Source organism: Oryctolagus cuniculus, chromosome 7 (assembly GCF_051225735.1).
Source record: "Oryctolagus cuniculus isolate XC-2025 breed Fujian yellow rabbit chromosome 7, ASM5122573v1, whole genome shotgun sequence".
NCBI classification, from domain to species: Eukaryota; Metazoa; Chordata; class Mammalia; order Lagomorpha; family Leporidae; genus Oryctolagus; species Oryctolagus cuniculus.
Window position 1 is genome coordinate 71,064,047 of NC_142873.1, and position 19,196 is coordinate 71,083,242.

Below are 19,196 nucleotides of genomic sequence, written 5' to 3' on the forward strand. Positions count from 1 at the left end.
TTGCCCATTTCTTAACTGTACTGTTTGCTTTGTTGGTGTTGAATTTCTTGAGCTTTTTATAGATTCTGGATATTAACCCTTTATTAGTTGCATAGTTTGCAAATATTTTCTCTCATTCTCTTGGTTGTCTCTTTGCTTTGCTGAGTGTTTCTTTTGCAGTGCAGAAGTTTCTCAGGTTGATATAATCTCATTTGCCAATTTTGGTTTTGATTGCCTGTACTTCCAGTCTGAGTTTCAATGTTCTCAGACTCTAGCTCAGTTCATTGTCTTTGAGCTATCTGCATTCTTTGGAAATTACAGTAATTGATGGATTAGCAAATTCTGGTCTTCTCTAGTAGAGATTTAATTTACTTCCTCTCCCCATACCTTGTACCCTCCTCATGGAAAAACCAGTTTGAGCACCTAACTGGAATTTGGACTGGATCTTGTTACATTGCACAAGTAACACTGGCCAAATATTCAATCCGACCAGCTTCCTTCAATATCTGGCTACAACCATCTGAACTAAAATGTTTCAGATTTTCTCTCTCCTTCTGACTCAGGCCCACTGACTGCTCTTTCAGGCACCCCATTGGCCTTTGTCCTTAGGATCCGAAGAAGCCTGTGAGCTCAAGACCAATGACTTTCTACAAACCTTGCAGTACTCAGGACTGACTCATCACCATTGCGGATGGTTCATGGCTGGATTTCTCCCTGGACAAGCCACTGTCAGGGCCAGTAAGGAAGTTTAGCAAGATGCAAGGCCATGCACGCCTTTATATAAGACTCTGGACAGCATCACCCTCTTATACCAAGAAAGCCAATGAGTTCCATCAACATCTTTCAATCCGCTGAACTGGTTACTCTCCTGTTCAGCTCCTGAGGTTATTTACTTAACACAAACATTCATGTTAATATTTCTTTTTCTTTTCAGGCAACCATCTTTCAAAATATCTGATGTTCAGGACTATAGAACAACTGACCTCCACCCACCTCTCTGGAGATTTAATTGCTTTTGCAGGAGCACCGACAAGAGTCCTCAGGGACCATTTCTTAGACTCCATTGGCCCCAATCAGGAGAAGTGTTACTAGTTTTATGTCACTGGAACAAAGTACCTGAGGCAGCCCAACTTTGTGTAGGAGAGTTTTGGCTCGGGTTTCTGGGGGTTAGCCGAAGATCAGCTAGGCTCCACCAGGTGGGCATTTAGTGATATTGTTCTTGCTACCAGAGCCTTGAAGTGTGGCACAGAACGTCACATGGCAAGAAACAGGGAATGTGCTTGCTGTCTGTCTAAATGGTTTCTTATAAGCCACCAGGGTCTAATCATGGGGACTTTACCCTAACAGCCCAATGTAATCAGTCACCTCCCAAAGATTCCACCTCCTTCTACATACCATAATTTTGTCAGGTTTCCACTTTCTTTGTGCCATTAACAAAAGACTTTAGGCGTCTGTCTTTAATTCATGGGCTTTGGGGGAACTTCAACATCCTAACTAATATACAAACCATATCAAGAGGTTTATTCTCACCTCTCAATTGTTCAGCAAAAAATCATACTCTCTCATCTTGAACAAAAGGATGACAGTGTTGAGCTTCATCTGAGCCCCACACTCTTGGAAAACAGCAAAACTAAGAAATTGTCACAACCTTTGTGTTCCAGGAAAGGGCTTACTACTAAGAACTATCCTTTCCTCTGTGACTAAGATAAGCCTTTCCATTCTTTTCTTATGACTCCCCTAAGACTGTAGATGGGATCCTGAGGCTGTAGATGGGATTCTGGTAAAACTGACAGAGGCAGCAAAAGGTAAGAATTCTTGCTACAGTGTGGACATTTGGTGCAGTGGTTAAGAGGCCACAGAGGACACCCACATCCCATACCAGGGTGCCTAGGTTTGATTCGTGGCTCTGGCCCCCAATTCTAGCTTCTAGTTTCTGTGCACGCTGGGAAGCAGTCATGGTGGCTCAAATAGTTGGATCCCTGCCACCCATGTGGGAGACCTGCAGTGAGCTCCTGGCTCTTGGTTCCTCCTGGCCCAGTCCTGGCCATTTTAGGCATCTGGAGAGTGAACCAGTGGATGGGAGATCTATGTCTCTCCCTCTGTGGGTCTGTCTTCTTTTAAAATAAATAAAATCAGTTTAAAAAGAAAGGAAAGAATTTTAGCACAGTCAGCTCTCCTAGATTTTCATCTGTAGAGCCTAGTTGAGAGAGGAACAACAAAACTTCTCCTTGTCTTTCACTTTCCAAATTTATCAGGAAAATGACACTTAGAAAAGTTCTTTGTTTTGTGGCACTGGTTTTGGGATACCCATTTGATTTAAGTTTTTGGCTCCAAAGACAGCTATTGCCTTCCTGTTTATCTCGTTTGTATTCTCAGAAGTTGGCTTGGCTTTCTGCTGACTGGGGCATATAGACTACAAGGAACCTATAGACAACAGCCAGTCAAAAGTTTGGAGGCCAATAAGAATATGGTTCACAGAAACATGAGCCTCACCCCATTTGTTGGGTAGGATTCTACTGACTTGCCAGATCCCAGGGGTGTTGTCATAGTCTTTTTTTTTTTTTTTTGGATTGTCTTTAGGAGGAGCTCTGAATGTTGGAAGAGCTGTATCTTAGTACTCCTTCTGGAGTCATCTCTGGTAACAATGGTAAAGGCTTATTGGCTTGAAGTCCTTGAAGTCATAAAAATCTTATTGATTTTGGTTTTCAGTCACTTGATAATTATGCCTTTGGTTTAAAGCTTGTTTCTGGTGTTCTGAATCTTAGAGGAGCAACGTGTTCTTTAAGACCTCTCTATTCACTTCATTGGATCCATGGAACTTCTCAGACCGAAACCCCCTCCAGGAACACCTGTTCACTATATGTCCTACCATCTCTGTTAACCTCCTTTTTGTTGGCACAATATGGCTGAGGATAATTTGGAATTTCATGGGCTTGTTTAAGAGACACAAGATCTCAAACTGTCTCCTCTAAGACTTCTTCCTTCCCATTGTCTATGCTCATCCCTCCTGCATTTGCCACCTTTGACCTTCCATCAGTGCCCTTGACTCCTTCATATGTCTCCTTTAAGCCCTGAACTCCTCCATCCTTTTGGCCGTCTCACCAGATCTTTTTATTGTCCTCTCCAGCCACTCTCCTCACTCACCCAGGGACTCCTAGATCCCCAAAAGCAACTCTCTGAAGCTGAATGAGAAAATGGCTAATCGGAAACAAACTGAGTAGTTTACCCACTCAGAAGGGCTGTGGAGAAATTGAGCCAGTCACTAGGTGTTCCCTAGGCTCCTAAACTTTAGTCCAGAGTCTTCTAAGATTGATCTATGACAACAGGCTACTGTGCCACAGAGCTGGCCCCAAAACTCTTATATTCTTTCTCTGTACCTTGGAGATACAAATTTATTACTTTGTCTGCTATACAACCTGAAAGGTATCTTTCTGAAATACAAACATTGGAGAGGCGACCCTCATAAGGGTAGGGGAGAGGGACAGGGAGAGAGATCTCTATTTAGAAGCAAACTGGGGGAGGGCGGCTGGAGCAGCTGTTTGACCAACAGTCAAGCTGCAGCATGGAATGCCGGCTTCCCATGAGAAGGCACTTGGTTTTTTTTTTGTTGTTGTTGTTGACAGGCAGAGTGGACAGTGAGAGAGAGAGACAGAGAGAAAGGTCTTCCTTTGCCGTTGGTTCACCCTCCAATGGCCGCCACGGCCGGCGCATCACGCTGATCCGAGGCCAGGAGCCAGGTGCTTTTCCTGGTCTCCCATGGGGTGCAGGGCCCAAGCACTTGGGCCATCCTCCACTGCACTCCCTGGCCACAGCAGAGAGCTGGCCTGGAAGAGGGGCAACTGGGACAGACTCCGGCGCCTCGACCGGGACTAGAACCCGGTGTGCCGGCGCTGCAAGGCGGAGGATTAGCCTAGTGAGCCGCGGCGCCGGCCGGCACTTGGTTTTAAGTCCTGGTTTTTTTCTCTCAGTTCTGCCTCTTGCTGGTGTGCACCCTCTGAGGTAACACAGTCAAGTGTTCTCTCCTGGTGCCAGGAGTGAAACCTGTGTTGAGTTCTTGGCTCCTAGCCTAGGGCTGGCTTAGCCCTGGGTGTTGCAAGCATTTGAAGCATTTGGGGAATGAACCAGTGGATAGGAGCTCGCTCACTCGTGCGCTCTCTCTCTCTCTCTGTGTGGGTGTGTATTTTTGCCTTTCAAATAACAAAATTTCTACTTTTTTTAAAATTAAAAAAAAAAAAACTCAGCTGAGGCAAGCATTTGGCATTGCAGTTAAGAGGCATTTAGGATACCTATGTCCCTTATCAGAGCACCTGGGTTCAAGTCCTAGCTCTGCTCTCAATTCAGCTTCTTGTTAATGTGCATCCTAGGAGGCAGCAGGTGATGCCTCAAGTAGTTAGAGCTCTGCCACCTACAGGGGAGACCTGGGTTGAGTTTCAGCTCTAAGGTTTGGTCCAGTCCCAGCTGCTACAGGCATTTGGGGAGCGAACCAACAAATGAGACCTCTGTCTGCCTGTTTCACTTTCACTCTTTCTACCACTTGAATAAATAAAATAAACAAATAACAGTTTTTTAAGAAGAAACAAGGGGCCAGTACTGTGGCGTAGTGGGTAAAGCTGCCACCTGCAGTGCCAGCATCCCATATGGGCGCCAGTTCGAGTCCTGGCTGCTCCACTTCCAATCCAGCTCTCTGCTATGGCCTGGGAAAGCAGTAGAAGATGGCTTAAGTCTTTGGTCCCCCTGCACCCACTTGGGAGTCATGGAAGAAGGTCCTGGCTCCTGGCTTCGGATCAGCCCAGCTCTGGCCAGGTCTTCCACATGGGTGTAGGGGGCCAAAGGAATTGGGCCATCTGCCTCTGCTTTCCCAAAAGCATTAACTGGGAGCTGGATCAGAAGCACAGCAGCCAGGATTCCAATGGGTGCTTATATGGGATGCCAGCCTTGCAGGCAGCAGCTTAACTTGCTATGTAACAATGCTGGCCTAACAAATTTCCTTTTAAATCACATTATTATGAAGTCTCATCAGAGCTTTAACCATCATCATTTTAAATCTTTTGTGATCTGTACATAGTTAATTGGTTTTACTCATGCTTTCTTGATAGCTTTTGCAAGCAACTGTAATCTAAAATTGCTTCCTCTTCAAGGGATTCATGGAAAGCACTCTGACATGTTTTGGTTTCTGATAACCTCAAGATCATATCAGAGATGAGCGTTTAGTACAGAGGTTAAGTTGTCACTTGGGACACCTGCCCCCCATGCTGGAGTGCTTGGTTTGTATACCCTATCCACCCACTCACCCTGTCGCTGCCTTGATCTACCTTCCTGCTATTGAACACTTTGGGAGGCAGTGGATGATGGCTTAAGGACTTGGTCTCTGCCACCCACATGGGAGGCTGGGATGTTGTTCCTGGATCCTGGCTTCTGGCTTTGTCCTTACCTACCCCTAACTATTGTAGGCATTTGGAGAGTGAAACAATGAATGGAAGATCCATCTCTCACTCCATTTCAAATAAAATGAAAAAAAAATTATACCACTGGGCTATTTAAGGATTTTTCAAAACTCTAATAAATTGGTTGGTTCATAAAACTGCTAAACTAGGGGCCATCACTGCCAGTAAGTTGCTGCCTGGCATTGCATATGAGTGTTGGCTTGAGTCCAGGCTGATGTTCCCTATTCAGCTCCCTGTTAATGCACCTGGGAAAGCAGCAGAAGATGGCCCAAGTCCTTAGGCACCTGCACCCACGTGGGAGACCCCAAGGGAATTCTGGGCTCCTTGGTTTGGCTTGACACAGCCCTGTCATTGGGGAGTGAACTAGTGGATGGATGATGAGTCTTTGTCCCCCGCCTTTGTCACTCTTACAACTAACTAAATATTTTTTTCAAAAACTGTGAAACTAAAATTTCCCAATTATATTAGTTGGCAACTATCCCCAAATAGCTTGGATAGTTAAGAATTTAAATATATTTTGTCGTATTTCTATTTTGTTGCAGTCACCAAATAAAATATATGGGCAAATCTACAATTGTGTAATGTACTTGAAGGTACACACTTAGCTACCATTGAAACTCTTCTTCTTAAAAGTAAATAAATGCTATCATTGTGGCATAGTGGGCTAAGCCTCTGCCTCTGGCACAAGCATCCCATATGGGAACTGGTTTGTGTCCCAGCTGTTCTTCATCTAATCTAGCTCTCTGCTTATGGCCTGGGAAAGCAGTAGAAGATGGCCCAATTGCTTGGGCCCTTGTATTCACATGTGAGACCCACGGGGGATTCCTGGCTTCTGGCTTCAGATCAGCCCAGATCCTGCTGTTGCAGCCATTTGGGGAGTAAACTCTTAGACGGAAGACCTTTCTCTCTGTCTCTTCCTTTTTCTGTAACTCTGCCTCTCAAATAAATAAATAAAATGTTTTAAGCAAAGAGTAAATATTTTAATCTTATTTAACAACAACAAAAAGAAAAACCCCAAAACTGCTAAACTACGATCAAGCAAAACAAGAATGAATTACCTGGGACTAAAGAAACTGGTGAGGATGATTATAACACTTGTAGGTTTTTTGTTTAACACTGCTGGCTATTTGTTTTATTTTCTAGATTTAATGGGACCTGTTTCTTTTTTCCCTCTTCAGTTATCTATGTTTTAGCTAATTTTCTTCTTCCATAACAGCATAGCATGGATTTGGCTCATGGTTCCAGAGGCTGAGAAGTCCAAGCTCAAGGGCTGCACCCAGTGAGGGCCTGCGATAGTCAGGATTCTCTATAGAGAAACAGAACCTGCAGGAGCTGTGAGAGGGGATTTACTAGGGGAACTAGTACACATGATTACAGAGACTGAGAAGGTCTGCGATAGGCAGTCTGTGAGCTGGAGAACCACTGAAGTTAGTACAGTGGCTCAGTCTGGGTCTGGAAGCTTCAGAACCAGGTAAACTGATGGTACAGCTCCTAGTCTGAGTCAAAGGCTCCAGAGTCCCAGGGGCCACTGGGACAAGTACCAGCATGCCCACAGGCAGAAGAACTATCCCTAGTCTAACATAACAATTTTCTTCTTTAATTGTAATTGGTTTGTTTTTCCGTATGTCGGGCACAAGGTGATTTCCCAATCAAATGGAATTCCAGCATAAATGGGTTACTAGAGTGGGAAGAGTTTTCCTTAGCCCTGGCAACCAGTTTCTGACTAGTTGGCAGCAGTCAGCATATCCTCCTCTCATTACTTCAATATGTTTTTTTCTCCCTGATGTGTGCCACAGTATGTAAAAGTTCGGGAAACACTGGTTTAGGTAACTGTATTTTATAAAAAAAGGACATCTATTTATTTATTTATTTATTTATTTATTTATTTATTTATTGTTTGATAGGCAGAGTCGACAGTGAGAGAGAGAGACAGAGAGAAAGGTCTTCCTTTAGCACTGGTTCACCCCACAATGACCTCTGTGGCTGGTGCGCTGCGGCCAGCCGGCGCACTGCGTTGATCCGAAGGCAGGAGCCAGGTGGTTCTCCTGGTCTCCCATGCGGGTGCGGGGCCCAAGGACTTGGGCCATCCTCCACTGCACTCCCGGGCCACAGCAGAGAGCTGGACTGGAAGAGGAACAACCGGGACAGAATCCGGTGCCCGACCGGGACTAGAACTCGGTGTGCCAGTGCCGCAGGTGGAGGATTAGCCTATTGAGCCACGGCGCCGGTGACATAATTTTTTTTTTAAAATCTTTATTTATTTGAAATGCAGGGAGAAGCAGAAGGGGAGAGAGAGAAAAAAAAATAATTTCCATCCACTGGCTAATTCCCCAAATGGCCACAATATTCAGAACTGAGTCAGGCCAAAGCCAGGAGCCAGGAATTCCATCCTGGTCTCCCACATGGGTGGCAGGGGCCCAAGTATTTGGGCCATCATTGCTGCTTCCCCAGGCACATTAGTAGGGAGCTGGATTGGAAGCAGAGCAGCTGGGACTTGAATCAGCACTGGGATATGGGATACTGGTGTCACAGGCAAGTATAGCTTAGCTCTCTGTGCCACAGTGCTGGCCCCTTAAGTTTATATTTATTTATTGAAAGGCAGAGCAACATAAAAACCTCAAAGAAGTTTCTTATGTGCTTGGACTTACAGGAGGCATAAAAGCTAAAGAACGGTAAGTACAAGAGAGAAAGACTTGTGGTAGGAAGGTCAGGAACTGAGTCTCAGTCCAGCAGTCTGCCTTGGAGCAGGAGTCTTTATCAGTGTTGTCACTTACAGCTCAGGTGTAACACCCATGATGTACAATTGCTGATTACATAGTAGGGGTGGAATAAATGTGTGTTCAATATGAATTTCTCATTACAACTAACTGGATATCAAGGTGAATCAAATAGTTCACAGCAACCAAAAATATAAAAATTCGGAAGAATTCCAGCAAGATGAATAAAAAAATTAGAATATATGCAGACATATGTCTATGTTCTTAGGTAAGATTAACTACTATAAATATGTCAATTCTTAACAGATTAACTTACAGTGTGAATACAAGTTTAGTAAAAATGTTAAGGACATTTTTAGATTTGGAAAAACACTTAAGAACAAATAGGTGGGAATATATAACAAGAATCTGAAAAATGAGAGTAGGGGATGGGTGAGAGAAAGGTGGTGAGAAAAAGCTCTAACAAACATTAAAACAAAAAAACTAGAATAATTAAATGAGTGAATAGGCCCAGGTAACCTTAGCATTATACCTTACAAATAGTCCCTTACAAATATTAAAATACCTTATAAATATTAAAGAAAAATTCAATGAAAAAAGGGATAACCATAAGTAATATTCAACTCATTAGCCTGGGATATAGTAATTTGGGAAAAAACCTAAGTAATGTCTTACCTTATACCAGACGTAGCCTTTAGAGAAACAAAAACAAAAAGGAAGAAACTAGAAGTGAAAGTTAATAAAATTATTATGTGAGGCAGATTTAATCTTAAAATAGAAGCAAAAGTTAATGAAATTATTACATGAGGCAGATTTAATCTTGAAGGGGTAGATCAAAAAAGTAAACACTGAAAGTCTGATTAAAGAAACATTACAACTTTTTAATTTTTTAAAACCTCTAACCAAAATGTGAGGCAAACATGTTAAGGAAAAAAACTGTAGCCAAAATGTCTAAGTATCAGTACTACCATATAATTCAAGGCACCTATACATACAAAAAAGTAAAACAAAACAACTAAAACAAATTCCTTCAATCCAATATATTGGCCCATTAAAGTTCTATATAAATCAATCATATTGTTACAGGTTTGGATTTTTTAATCTGAAGATAAAGATATATTCACCTGTAGTAGAAATGAAGCAATAGTAACTAAAGCAAAGACTAAACGGGTTAACTTTGGCCATTTGATGGTATTCTGTATATATTTGTAAGTATTATTTAGTAACATTACAAGTGAAAAATGTCTTTGGCTGCTTGTCAGCATGTGTATACGTTATGTCTGTTCTGGTCTGCAGTGGTTGCCTCAAGTTGGTGAAAGGTGAATAAAGAGATCACGGCATTGGAGAGGTTTTAGAAATACCGGAGGAGCATCCGATGGCCAGCAGATCTATCTGCATATGGAAAGCTAACTTTGCTCCTAGTTTCAACGTTACTAATTCAGTAACCATGAGAGTCTCACATTCTTCTCTCTCTGCCCCTCCCCAAATCCTGCAAAAAAGGTAAGCACTTGAAACTAACAGGCACTGAATCACAGCAAATGGTAAAGGAGGTAACAAAAGCAAACCCCATCCTTTAAAAAACATTTTTATTTTCCAAGCACACAGACATAAAAATGACATTTGCTCACTATAGAGAGCAGCTTAAGACATATCAGAAATGGATTACAATGCACATATGTTACAATGGTCATTAATCTGACAGGTCTCATGTTTCTTCAGTTATATTTGAAAAATTATTAAAATGTTACAGCATACTGGTGAAACTGGCAAGTTTACTTCTCACGTTAAAAAGGAAGAATGATTTGGATAAGTGAAAAACCAAGGTACAGACCACTGTTGACATGTAATACAGTAACTTCCTATCCAGCATCAATCAGGAATGAAGCATTCTACCTAACTCTTCTTTAGACAAATGACTTTTTATCCTTCAAAGCCTAAAACTGTTATTTTCACTACCATGAATGGTATCGTGTTAACATGCCTTCTTAAAACTTTAAAATAAACCATGCAGAATATTCTAACATTCTTTTGTTAATATTCATCATCACGATTATGAACCACTTAGTTTATGGTGCAAATCAATATCCTAAAAATTTACCAAGGTGCCCTACTTTAGATAACCTAATATGGCTCTGTTTTAAAAATTGTCAAATCATTTAGTCAGATTTAACTGTCAGCAGTTTCTTCTTGTTTTCGTTTAATACCCTGGTTTTCTCCTACTTTCCTTATTTCCTTTAATACAAACATTAGGGTAGAGCAACACATAAGTCACACAAAACTTTGATGGATTATAATGGTTCTCTTAAAGGTCATTCCTTTTACCTGAACAGTTTAGAGGGTTATATACTGAACAAGAAAGGAATTGAAAAAAGAAAGGAAGTGTTTACACAGAGTGGTCAGATGATTATCACAACTGCTCTTAAATGTGTAAGATTCAATCTGCTTTAGGCTAGGAATCCAGGAAATGAAGTTAAGACCATTTCCAAAGTTGGGTGTGCTGGTTATCTTTCAAGCACAGGTATTTGACATCTGAAACATTTACATATTTTTGCCATCCAGAAGTTTAGTTTGCTTGTTTTTCTTCTTTATTTCTTAGTCACAGTTAAGGTTGTTGGGTATGTAACCTCTGAGAAAAGTGCTATTGAACCATTATTTTATTAACTGTAAATTAGCAATGAAATGATTTTTGCGACTACTCTCTTCCAGCTGAAAGTATAATGATCAAATTTTGACTCAAGTGTCTTGAGACAAAAACTGTAAAACAGTAAAAAAATTCCATCTAGGAAATTAGTAATTTCAAAAAATGTCAACTTGTATAAATGTTAAAAATATTTTCTTTTTATGACTTTTTTAGATTTAAGATGTTTTAAAATAACAAAATAAAAAAGGACTCAAATTATTTCATTGAATTTAAGATAACTACTTAATTCATATCTCTATTTTTATTATATCAAGATTGATCTTAATGCTAAACTTCTTAATGTAGGTTTTCATTAATAAAAAAACCAATATCGACTAAGATCTATCAATAGATTTTTGCACACGAACCACGGTTAAGTTTTAGAAAATAATATAACATTTTTTCTTTAAAGTTGTCATAAATACGCCCAACAATTTTCATTTTGAAAATGTAAATTCATCTCATTACAGCAGACTGGAACTCCAGACTAATTTCAGGAAATTTTTAGGAAATAAATTTCCTAATGCTTTGTCTTTTCATATATTCTATGCATCATTAGCATAAGTAAAATATGTTAAATATACTGCTGGCATTCATTACACTAAAAAACATATATCAGTGAAAAAAAAGAAAAGCACATTTTGAAATCTATGCTCCATTTATGAAAATATATTATTGTGGAAAATTCCATCATTCAACACTGACTAAATATTTATTGAATGCATTGTGCAAGGTATGAAAAATACTACAGTAAATGATAAGAATATTAATGACCTTGGCCTATGCATTATATATTGTTACTGTATATAACAGATATCACAACTTAAAGATATTTTCCATTTTCATATTTTATTTGTTTAAAACAAATGGAAGATTACATGATTTTTTTTCAAATTTGGGTTCATAATTCTTCAGATACCTAGGAATCCCAAAATAGTCCTTTGGTATTGATAATTTTTCTTTCTGATTCAAAATGAAAGTTACCTATCTTTGTACATTAATAAAAATCAATTCTTTTATAATTTTACCCAATTGGGCATCAATATTATATGAATGAGATTTTTAAAATAACTTGAGCTTATGCAGAGAAGGCATTTTGACTGTATTATGACCTTGCATTCCATAACATAAGTGATCACATGCTTATTAAATATACACAAATGAATTATAAATCATAAAGTGTTTCAAGAATAGTAGCAATTGACCAGGCTTGTGTTTCACAGCTGAAAGGACAGTACTGGCCATTCTCGTTGGTCAGTTCTGGGAGTCCTTTCCAAGGGGACCTGAAAGAAGGAAAAACATTTTATGAGAAGTAATCTAACACATATTAACAAAACAGGCAAAACCTTCTAATTTTTGTTTTCCAGAATAGAAAACAATCATTTATATAGTCATTTGCTACAAAGTAAAACAGAATTTCCTAAAAACAAACACACACGTAATTTAGATTGAAATTATGCTTTGATATTCCATCTTTGGAATTTCAGATTTTCAAATACAAATGAACCTCTATAATTATGAAAAACAGAGAAAACCCCACCATTCCAAGCAATAGATAAAGACAAAGAACTCTCTCAGGCATAATTTTATTATTTTAGAGTCGGTTTATAAGACTCTAATTATATAATTATTATATGTGTTCTTAATTCATACATATTATGTGTGATCTTGATTCTAGTATAAAAGTAAATGAAAGAATCAAACTATTTCCAAGTAATTTAATACCATTCCAAAAAAAACACAAGAATATTCATACAAACACAAAAAACCCCAGTATCCAACAAGGTAAAACTTATACACAGTATTGAGCAAAAAACTACCAGGAGAGAAAATAGGATGGTATGACCCATAATAAAGAGAATAATCATAAGTAAAACCAGCTAGAAATGAATTAGCAAAGACATTAGTTACTATAACTGTATTTCATATGTTCAAAACATATGAGCAGAAACACGTAAGACATGCAAAAAGGCCCACTTAAAACTTAAAGAAATGAAAACTACAGTGTGTAAAATGAGAAAAACACTGGAGGGAAGTCATGGCAGATTAGAAATAAGGATGACAGATTTCTTACCACAATGATACAATAATTTTAAAGCTCCAAAAGAAAAAAAAAAAAAAAACCCTGTTAATCTTGAATTGTATATGCAGTGAAAATACCTTTTAAAACTGAACTCAGGGGCCGGCGCCTTGGCTCACTAGGCTAATCCTCTGCCTTGCGGCGCCGGCACACCGGGTTCTAGTCCCGGTCGGGGCCCCGGATTCTGTCCCGGTTGCCCCTCTTCCAGGCCAGCTCTCTGCTGTGGCCAGGGAGTGCAGTGGAGGATGGCCCGAGTGCTTGGGCCCTGAACCCCATGGGAGACCAGGAGAAGCATGCTGGCTCCTGCCATCGGATCAGTGCGGTGTGCAGGCTGCAGCGCGCCGGCCGCAGCGGCCATTGGAGGGTGAACCAACGGCAAAGGAAGACCTTTCTCTCTGTTTCTCTCTCTCACTGTCCACTCTGCCTGTCAAAAAATAAAAAAACAAACAAAACAAAACAAAACAAAACAAAAAAAAACAAAACTGAACTCAGGCTGGCGCTGCGGCTCAATAGGCTAATCCTCCACCTTGTGGCGCTGGCACCCCAAGTTCTAGTCCCGGTTGGGGTGCTGGTTCTGTCCCGGTCGCTCCTCTTCCAGGCCAGCTCTCTGCTGTGGCCCGGGAGGGCAGTGGAGGATGGCCCACGTCCTTGGGCACCTGCACTCGCATGGGAGACCAGGAAGAAGCATCTGGCTCCTGGCTTAGGGTCAGTGTACCGCCAGCCCTAGTGGCCATTTGGGGGGTGAACCAATGGAAGGAAGACCTTTCTCTCTGTCTCTGTCTATAACTCTACCTGTAAAAAAAAAAAAAAACAAAAAAAAAAAACAAAAAAAACTGAACTCCAGGGGCAGGCACATGCCTTAGTGGTTAAGATGCCTGCATCACATAGAAGAGCGCCTGGGTTTGAGACCTGCCTCCAGTTTTCTGCTAATGCAGATCCTGGGAGGCAGCAGGGATGGCTCAGTGTTTGGGTTCCTGCCACCCATGTGGGAGATGTGGAATAAGTTCTTGGTTCTTAGCTTTGGCACTGGACTTGGGGCTGTTGTAGGCATTTAGGGGGTGAAATGGATGGATGGATAGATGGATGACAGTTCTTTTTGTCTCTCTCTCAAAAAAAAAATAAAGAATTGGAGGAAAAATACTTTGCTCACATACAAGAGCTGAAAGAATTCCTCTGAGAAGTCCCACACTGTAAGAAGTCAGTGAGGCAGAAGAAGAATGATACCAGATGGAACTACGGATAATCACAAAGACATGAAGAGCACAGGGCATGGCAACCATGTGAGTAATTATATCACACTTTTTGGTATTATTTAAATATTTTTAAAAGATAACTGCTTAGGGGCTGGCGCCATGGTGCAGTAAGTTAATCCTCTGCCTGCAGCGCCAGCATCCCGTATAGGCACCGGTTCTAGTCTCATCTTTTTCTCTTCCAATCCAGTTCTCTGCTATGGCCTGGGAAAGCAGTAGAAAATGGCCCATGTGCTTGGGCCCCTACACCTGCGTGGGAGACCAGGAAGAAGCTCCTGGCTCCTGGCTTTGGATCGGCACAGTTCTGGCTGTTGCGGCCCTCTGGGGAGTGAACCAACTGAAGGAAGACCTTTCTATCTCTTCCTCTCACTGTCTGTAACTCTAACTCTCAAATAAATAAATAAAGTCTTAAAAAAAAGATAACTGCTTAAACAAAATTAGTAATAATGCAACATGGGAGTTATAAGATGTAAAAGCAAAATGGATGACAGTAACAGCACAAAGTTCTGGAGAGAGAAATGGAACTCTGTTCTTTTAAGGCTTTTATACTACTGAAGTGATATATCACTTTTTTAAACTCCTAGTGGCGCCTTGTGCCTTGCACGGTCCCTGGACTGGCACAGTTGCCCGCCCCCTGGGGCCGCTGAGGGCTACTTTACCCCTCCGTTCTGGCCGCTGGGAGCAGAGCAGCTCCAGGCGGGCAAAGCTTAAGGGGATGAGAGGTGGTATGTCATCTGACCATGAGAACTTAAAGGTGTAAACTATAAAACAACAGCAATCATTAAAGGAAGGAAATAATTATAGCTAATTAAAAGTATTCAAAAGAAGAAGAAAAAGAAGAGGAAGCTAACGGTAAGATAAAGACAGGATAGGTAGAAAGCAAACAAATTTGACCATATTAATAATCACATTAAGTGTAAATGATCTAAACTTGAATGGCAGAGATTATGCAGCTGTTAAAGAATGTCAGACTCAAGTATATGCTGTTGTGTACAAGATACTCACATTAAACACAAAGAAACAATTAGGTTAAACATAAATTGGAAAATATACACTGTGGTAACTAAGCAAAAGAAATATGCAGCAGGGCCAGCATTGCAGCACAGTGGGTTAAGCCACCACCTGCAACACTGGCATCCCATATGTGCACTGGTTGGAGTCCCAGCTGCTCCACTTGTGATCCAGCTCCCTGTTAATGCACCTGGGAGAGCAGCAGAAGATGGCCCAAGTGCCTGGGCCCCCTGCACCCACTTGGGAGACCATTATGGCTATTTGGGGAGTGAACCAATATATGAAAGGTCTCTCTCTCTCTCTCTAAATCTACTTTTTAATAAAAAAATTTAGAAAAAGGAAATCTAGAGTGATTAAATTGATATTAAAGTAGACATTGGAGCAGAGTACTATTATCAGTGATAAAGAAGGTCATTTCATAATGATAAAGGGGTCAATACATCAAAAAAAAAAAAAACAAAAAACAAAAAACAAAACCAAAACAAAGCAAAAACAAAAAATAGCAAGACTCAGGGCTGGTGCTGTGGCATAGTTGGTCCTGTATGGGTGCCAGTTCAAGTCCTTGCTGCTCCACTTCTGATCTAGTAGAGAGCTTGGGCCAAAGTGCATCCACAAGGGAAACCTGGACAAAGCTTCTGGCTCCGGCCTGGCCCAGCCCTGCCTGTTGTGGCCATTTGGGGAGTGAACCAGCGATGGAAGACCTCTCTCTTTTAACTTTGACTTCAAAGAAATAAATCTTTTTTAAAAAGAAAAAAAAAAAAAACAAAACCAGTAAGCCTAGACATTTTAGGCAACTAATAAGGGAGTTTCAGAGTATATGAAGCAGAAACTAATACAATCACTTGGAAAAATAGACAATTAAGGTAGAAGATCTCAATATTCTCTGTCAGTAATTCATAGGACAACTAGGCAGAAACCACACAGGGAGTCTGAACAATACTATCAACACCATGATCTAATCGACATTTACAGAATTCTTCACTTGGGGGCAGGCATCTGCATTCTACATCAAAGTACCTGGGTTCCAGTCCTAGCTCTGCTCCTCCTCCAGTTTTCTGTTAAAGCACACCCTTGAAGGCAGCAGGTGGTGGACCAAGTAGCTGGATCCCTGCCACCTACTGAGAGGCTCAGACTAAGTACCTGGTTCCTAGCTTAAGCCTGGCCCAGCCATGGCTATTGTGGGTATCTGAGGAGTGAACTAGTGGATAGCAGCTCCCTTTCTCTTTCCCTCTGTTTCATTGCTTTTTTAAAAAAATTAAAATTAAAAAAAAAGTTAAAAAAATTCCACCAAAGAGAATTCCCCACCCAAGGACAACAGAATACACAATCTTTTCAACTACAAAAATATTAGTTACCTAGACAGAACATACTCCTTATTTATTTAAAAGTATTTACTTATTTATTTTGAAAGTCATAGTTACAGGGAGGGGGAGAGGGAGAGGGAGAAAGAGGAGTGGGGGAAGAGAGAAATGAATTTTCTATCCACTGGCTGGGGCTGGGCCAGGCTGAAGCCAGGAGCCAGGAGCTTCTTCTGGGTCTCCTACACAGGTGGCAGGAACCCAAGCACTTGAGCCACCTGCTGCTGCGTTTTCCAGGCCATCAGCAGGGAGCGGCACAAGAAGCAGAGCTTCTAGGACATGAACTGGTGCCCATATGGGATGCCAGCATCACAGGTACAATTTGACCTGCTTTGCCCTAATGCCAGCCCAACAAATTTTTTATTTAAGATATATTTACTTATTTGAAAGACAGAGCTACACAGAGAAGGGAAAATAGAGAGATAGATATAACAGAGAGGGAGATGGAAAGAGATCCTTTATCAGCAGGTTCAGTTCCAGCTGCAACAGCTGACCTGGACCAGGATGAAGCCAACAGCTCAGAACTCCATTTGGACTGCTTTCCCAGACACATCAGCAAGGAACTGGATTGGAAGTAGAGCAGCCGGGACTCAAACCAATGCCCATAAGTGATGCTAGCATCTCAGGCAGTGACTTAACCTGTCGTGCCATAATGCTGGCCCCCAGGGAGAACATATTCTGGTATAAAGAACTTTCACAAAGTTTAGAAGGATGAGTCATACAAAATAGATTCCTTAACTATAATGGAAAACATTTTGAAAATAATAGCAGAAACAACTCTGGAATATTTCTAAATATTTTAAAAATAAATAATGCCTTTCTAACTAAGTCATGGATCAAAGAAGAAATCAAAAAAGAAATCAGAAAGCATTTTGAATGAATGAAAATAAAACACTACATAACTTGTGTGATACTGCTAATTTAGTGCTTACTGGGAAACTTACAGCATTGAGCACCTACATTAGATGAAAGATCTTAAATCAATGACTTCAATTTCTACCTTAAGAAACTGGAAAATGAAGAACAAATAAGATATAAAATGAGAGGATATAGTTAAGAAGTGGAATAAAAATTAATGAATATAAAACAGAAAAGCAACAGAGAAAAATCAATAAAACCAAAAGCTGGTCATTAAGAAAACTAGTAAACTTAGTAAGATTAATAAAATTGATAAACCTTGGAGCTGGTGGTGTGGTATAGTGGGTTGAGCTGCTGCCTGTGTCACCAGCATTCCATGTGGGTGCTGGTTTGAGTCCCAGCTGCTCTACCTCTGATCCAGCTCCATGTTAATGAGCCTGGGAAAGCAGTGGAGGATGGTCCAAGTCTCTGGGTCCCTGCGACCATGTGGGAACCCCAGATGGGACTCCTGGTTTTGGCCCGGAGCAGCCATTTTGGGGATGAACCAGCAGATGGAGGATCTCTCTCTTTCTCTGTAACTCTGCCTTTCAAATAAAATAAATTAATCCTTTAAAAAAACTGATAAACTCTAGTCAGGCAAACCAGGACAAAAGAGGGAAAATACAACTTACTAACAGAAAAAATAAGAATGATGACACCACTACAGATTTGATGGATAAATAAAAAAGTACCATTTCTTGAACCGTGACAAGTAGCTCTGACCTATATTGTCATTTAATCTTGATAGCAACTGAGATATTCCATTTTATAGGTGAAAAAATTTATTTCATAGAGATTAAATAACTTTCTTAGAGTCATATACAAGCTAAACAGCAAGGACACAAAGTAATGTCCAATCCTAGCCTAGTACTCACACTTGAAACTACTATGCTTATCAAAGTAGCTATAAGAAACAGTAAGAAATAAAATGGAAAGGTAGTTTAATAAAATACTTAGAAAATCATGGAATCTGGAATCATTCTGTAGATAATAGGAACTTACTGATAGACTTTTTTAAAGTTATTTTAATTTTTTAAAAAAGATTTATTTATTTATTTGAAAGTGAGTTACACAGAAAGGAGAGGTAGAGAGAGAGAGAGGTCTTCCATCTGCTGGTTCACTCCCCAATTTCTGTAGCCAGGAGCTTCTTCCCAATCTCCCATGTTGGCACAGGGGCCCAAAGACTTGGGCCATCTTCCACTGCTTTCCCAGGCCACAGCAGAGAGCTGGATCAGAAGTGGAACAGCTGGATCAGAAGTGGAACAGCTGGATCAGAAGTGGAACAGCTGGAACTTGAACTGGTGCCAATATGGGATGCTGGCACTGCAGGCAGCGGCTTTACCCACTATGCCACAGTGCCGGCCCCACTGATAGACTTTTAAAATCTAAGGTTAAAATTCTAAGAGTCATATTTCAACAAAATTAATGGCTTGGAGTAATATGACAAAATCAAAGTGTGGTGGCTACTGCCTATGCCAGAGAAGAGGTTATGAGTTGCAAATTAAGAAGCAGCAACAGAGCAGTACAGAATACAATCAAGTGTCTACTATTTATTTGGTTGTTCTGAGGAGGTAATAAAGAAAAATCAGAGAATTTGGGATATTTGAGCTTGGAGAGCATGAATAATGGTGCCACTAAAACTAAAATGTTAACTATAAGAAAATAATCATGTGTGGGTGATGAAGGAGAGAAGGGCATCTTGAGTGTGAAGTTTATCAGGTAGCTGAAAAGCTTAGGAAAGAGTTTGGAATTATCTAATTAGATGAAGACATGAAAGCAG

At 40.6% G+C, this 19,196-nt stretch overlaps 1 protein-coding gene across 4 annotated transcripts in view; it reads right to left on the reverse strand.

The window, feature by feature from the left end:
- Positions 1-9,709: 9,709 nt before the first annotated feature.
- AGL (amylo-alpha-1,6-glucosidase and 4-alpha-glucanotransferase) overlaps positions 9,710-19,196 on the reverse strand; it is an 88,780-nt gene continuing 79,293 nt past the window's right edge. For 3 of the 4 annotated variants that reach the window (XM_008263966.5, XM_008263968.5, XM_008263969.5), the window contains exon 34: positions 9,710-12,103. In XM_008263966.5, coding sequence (XP_008262188.1) covers positions 11,986-12,103 — 118 coding nt within the window. In that variant the 3' untranslated portion in view covers positions 9,710-11,985. 4 annotated transcript variants of the gene reach the window in all.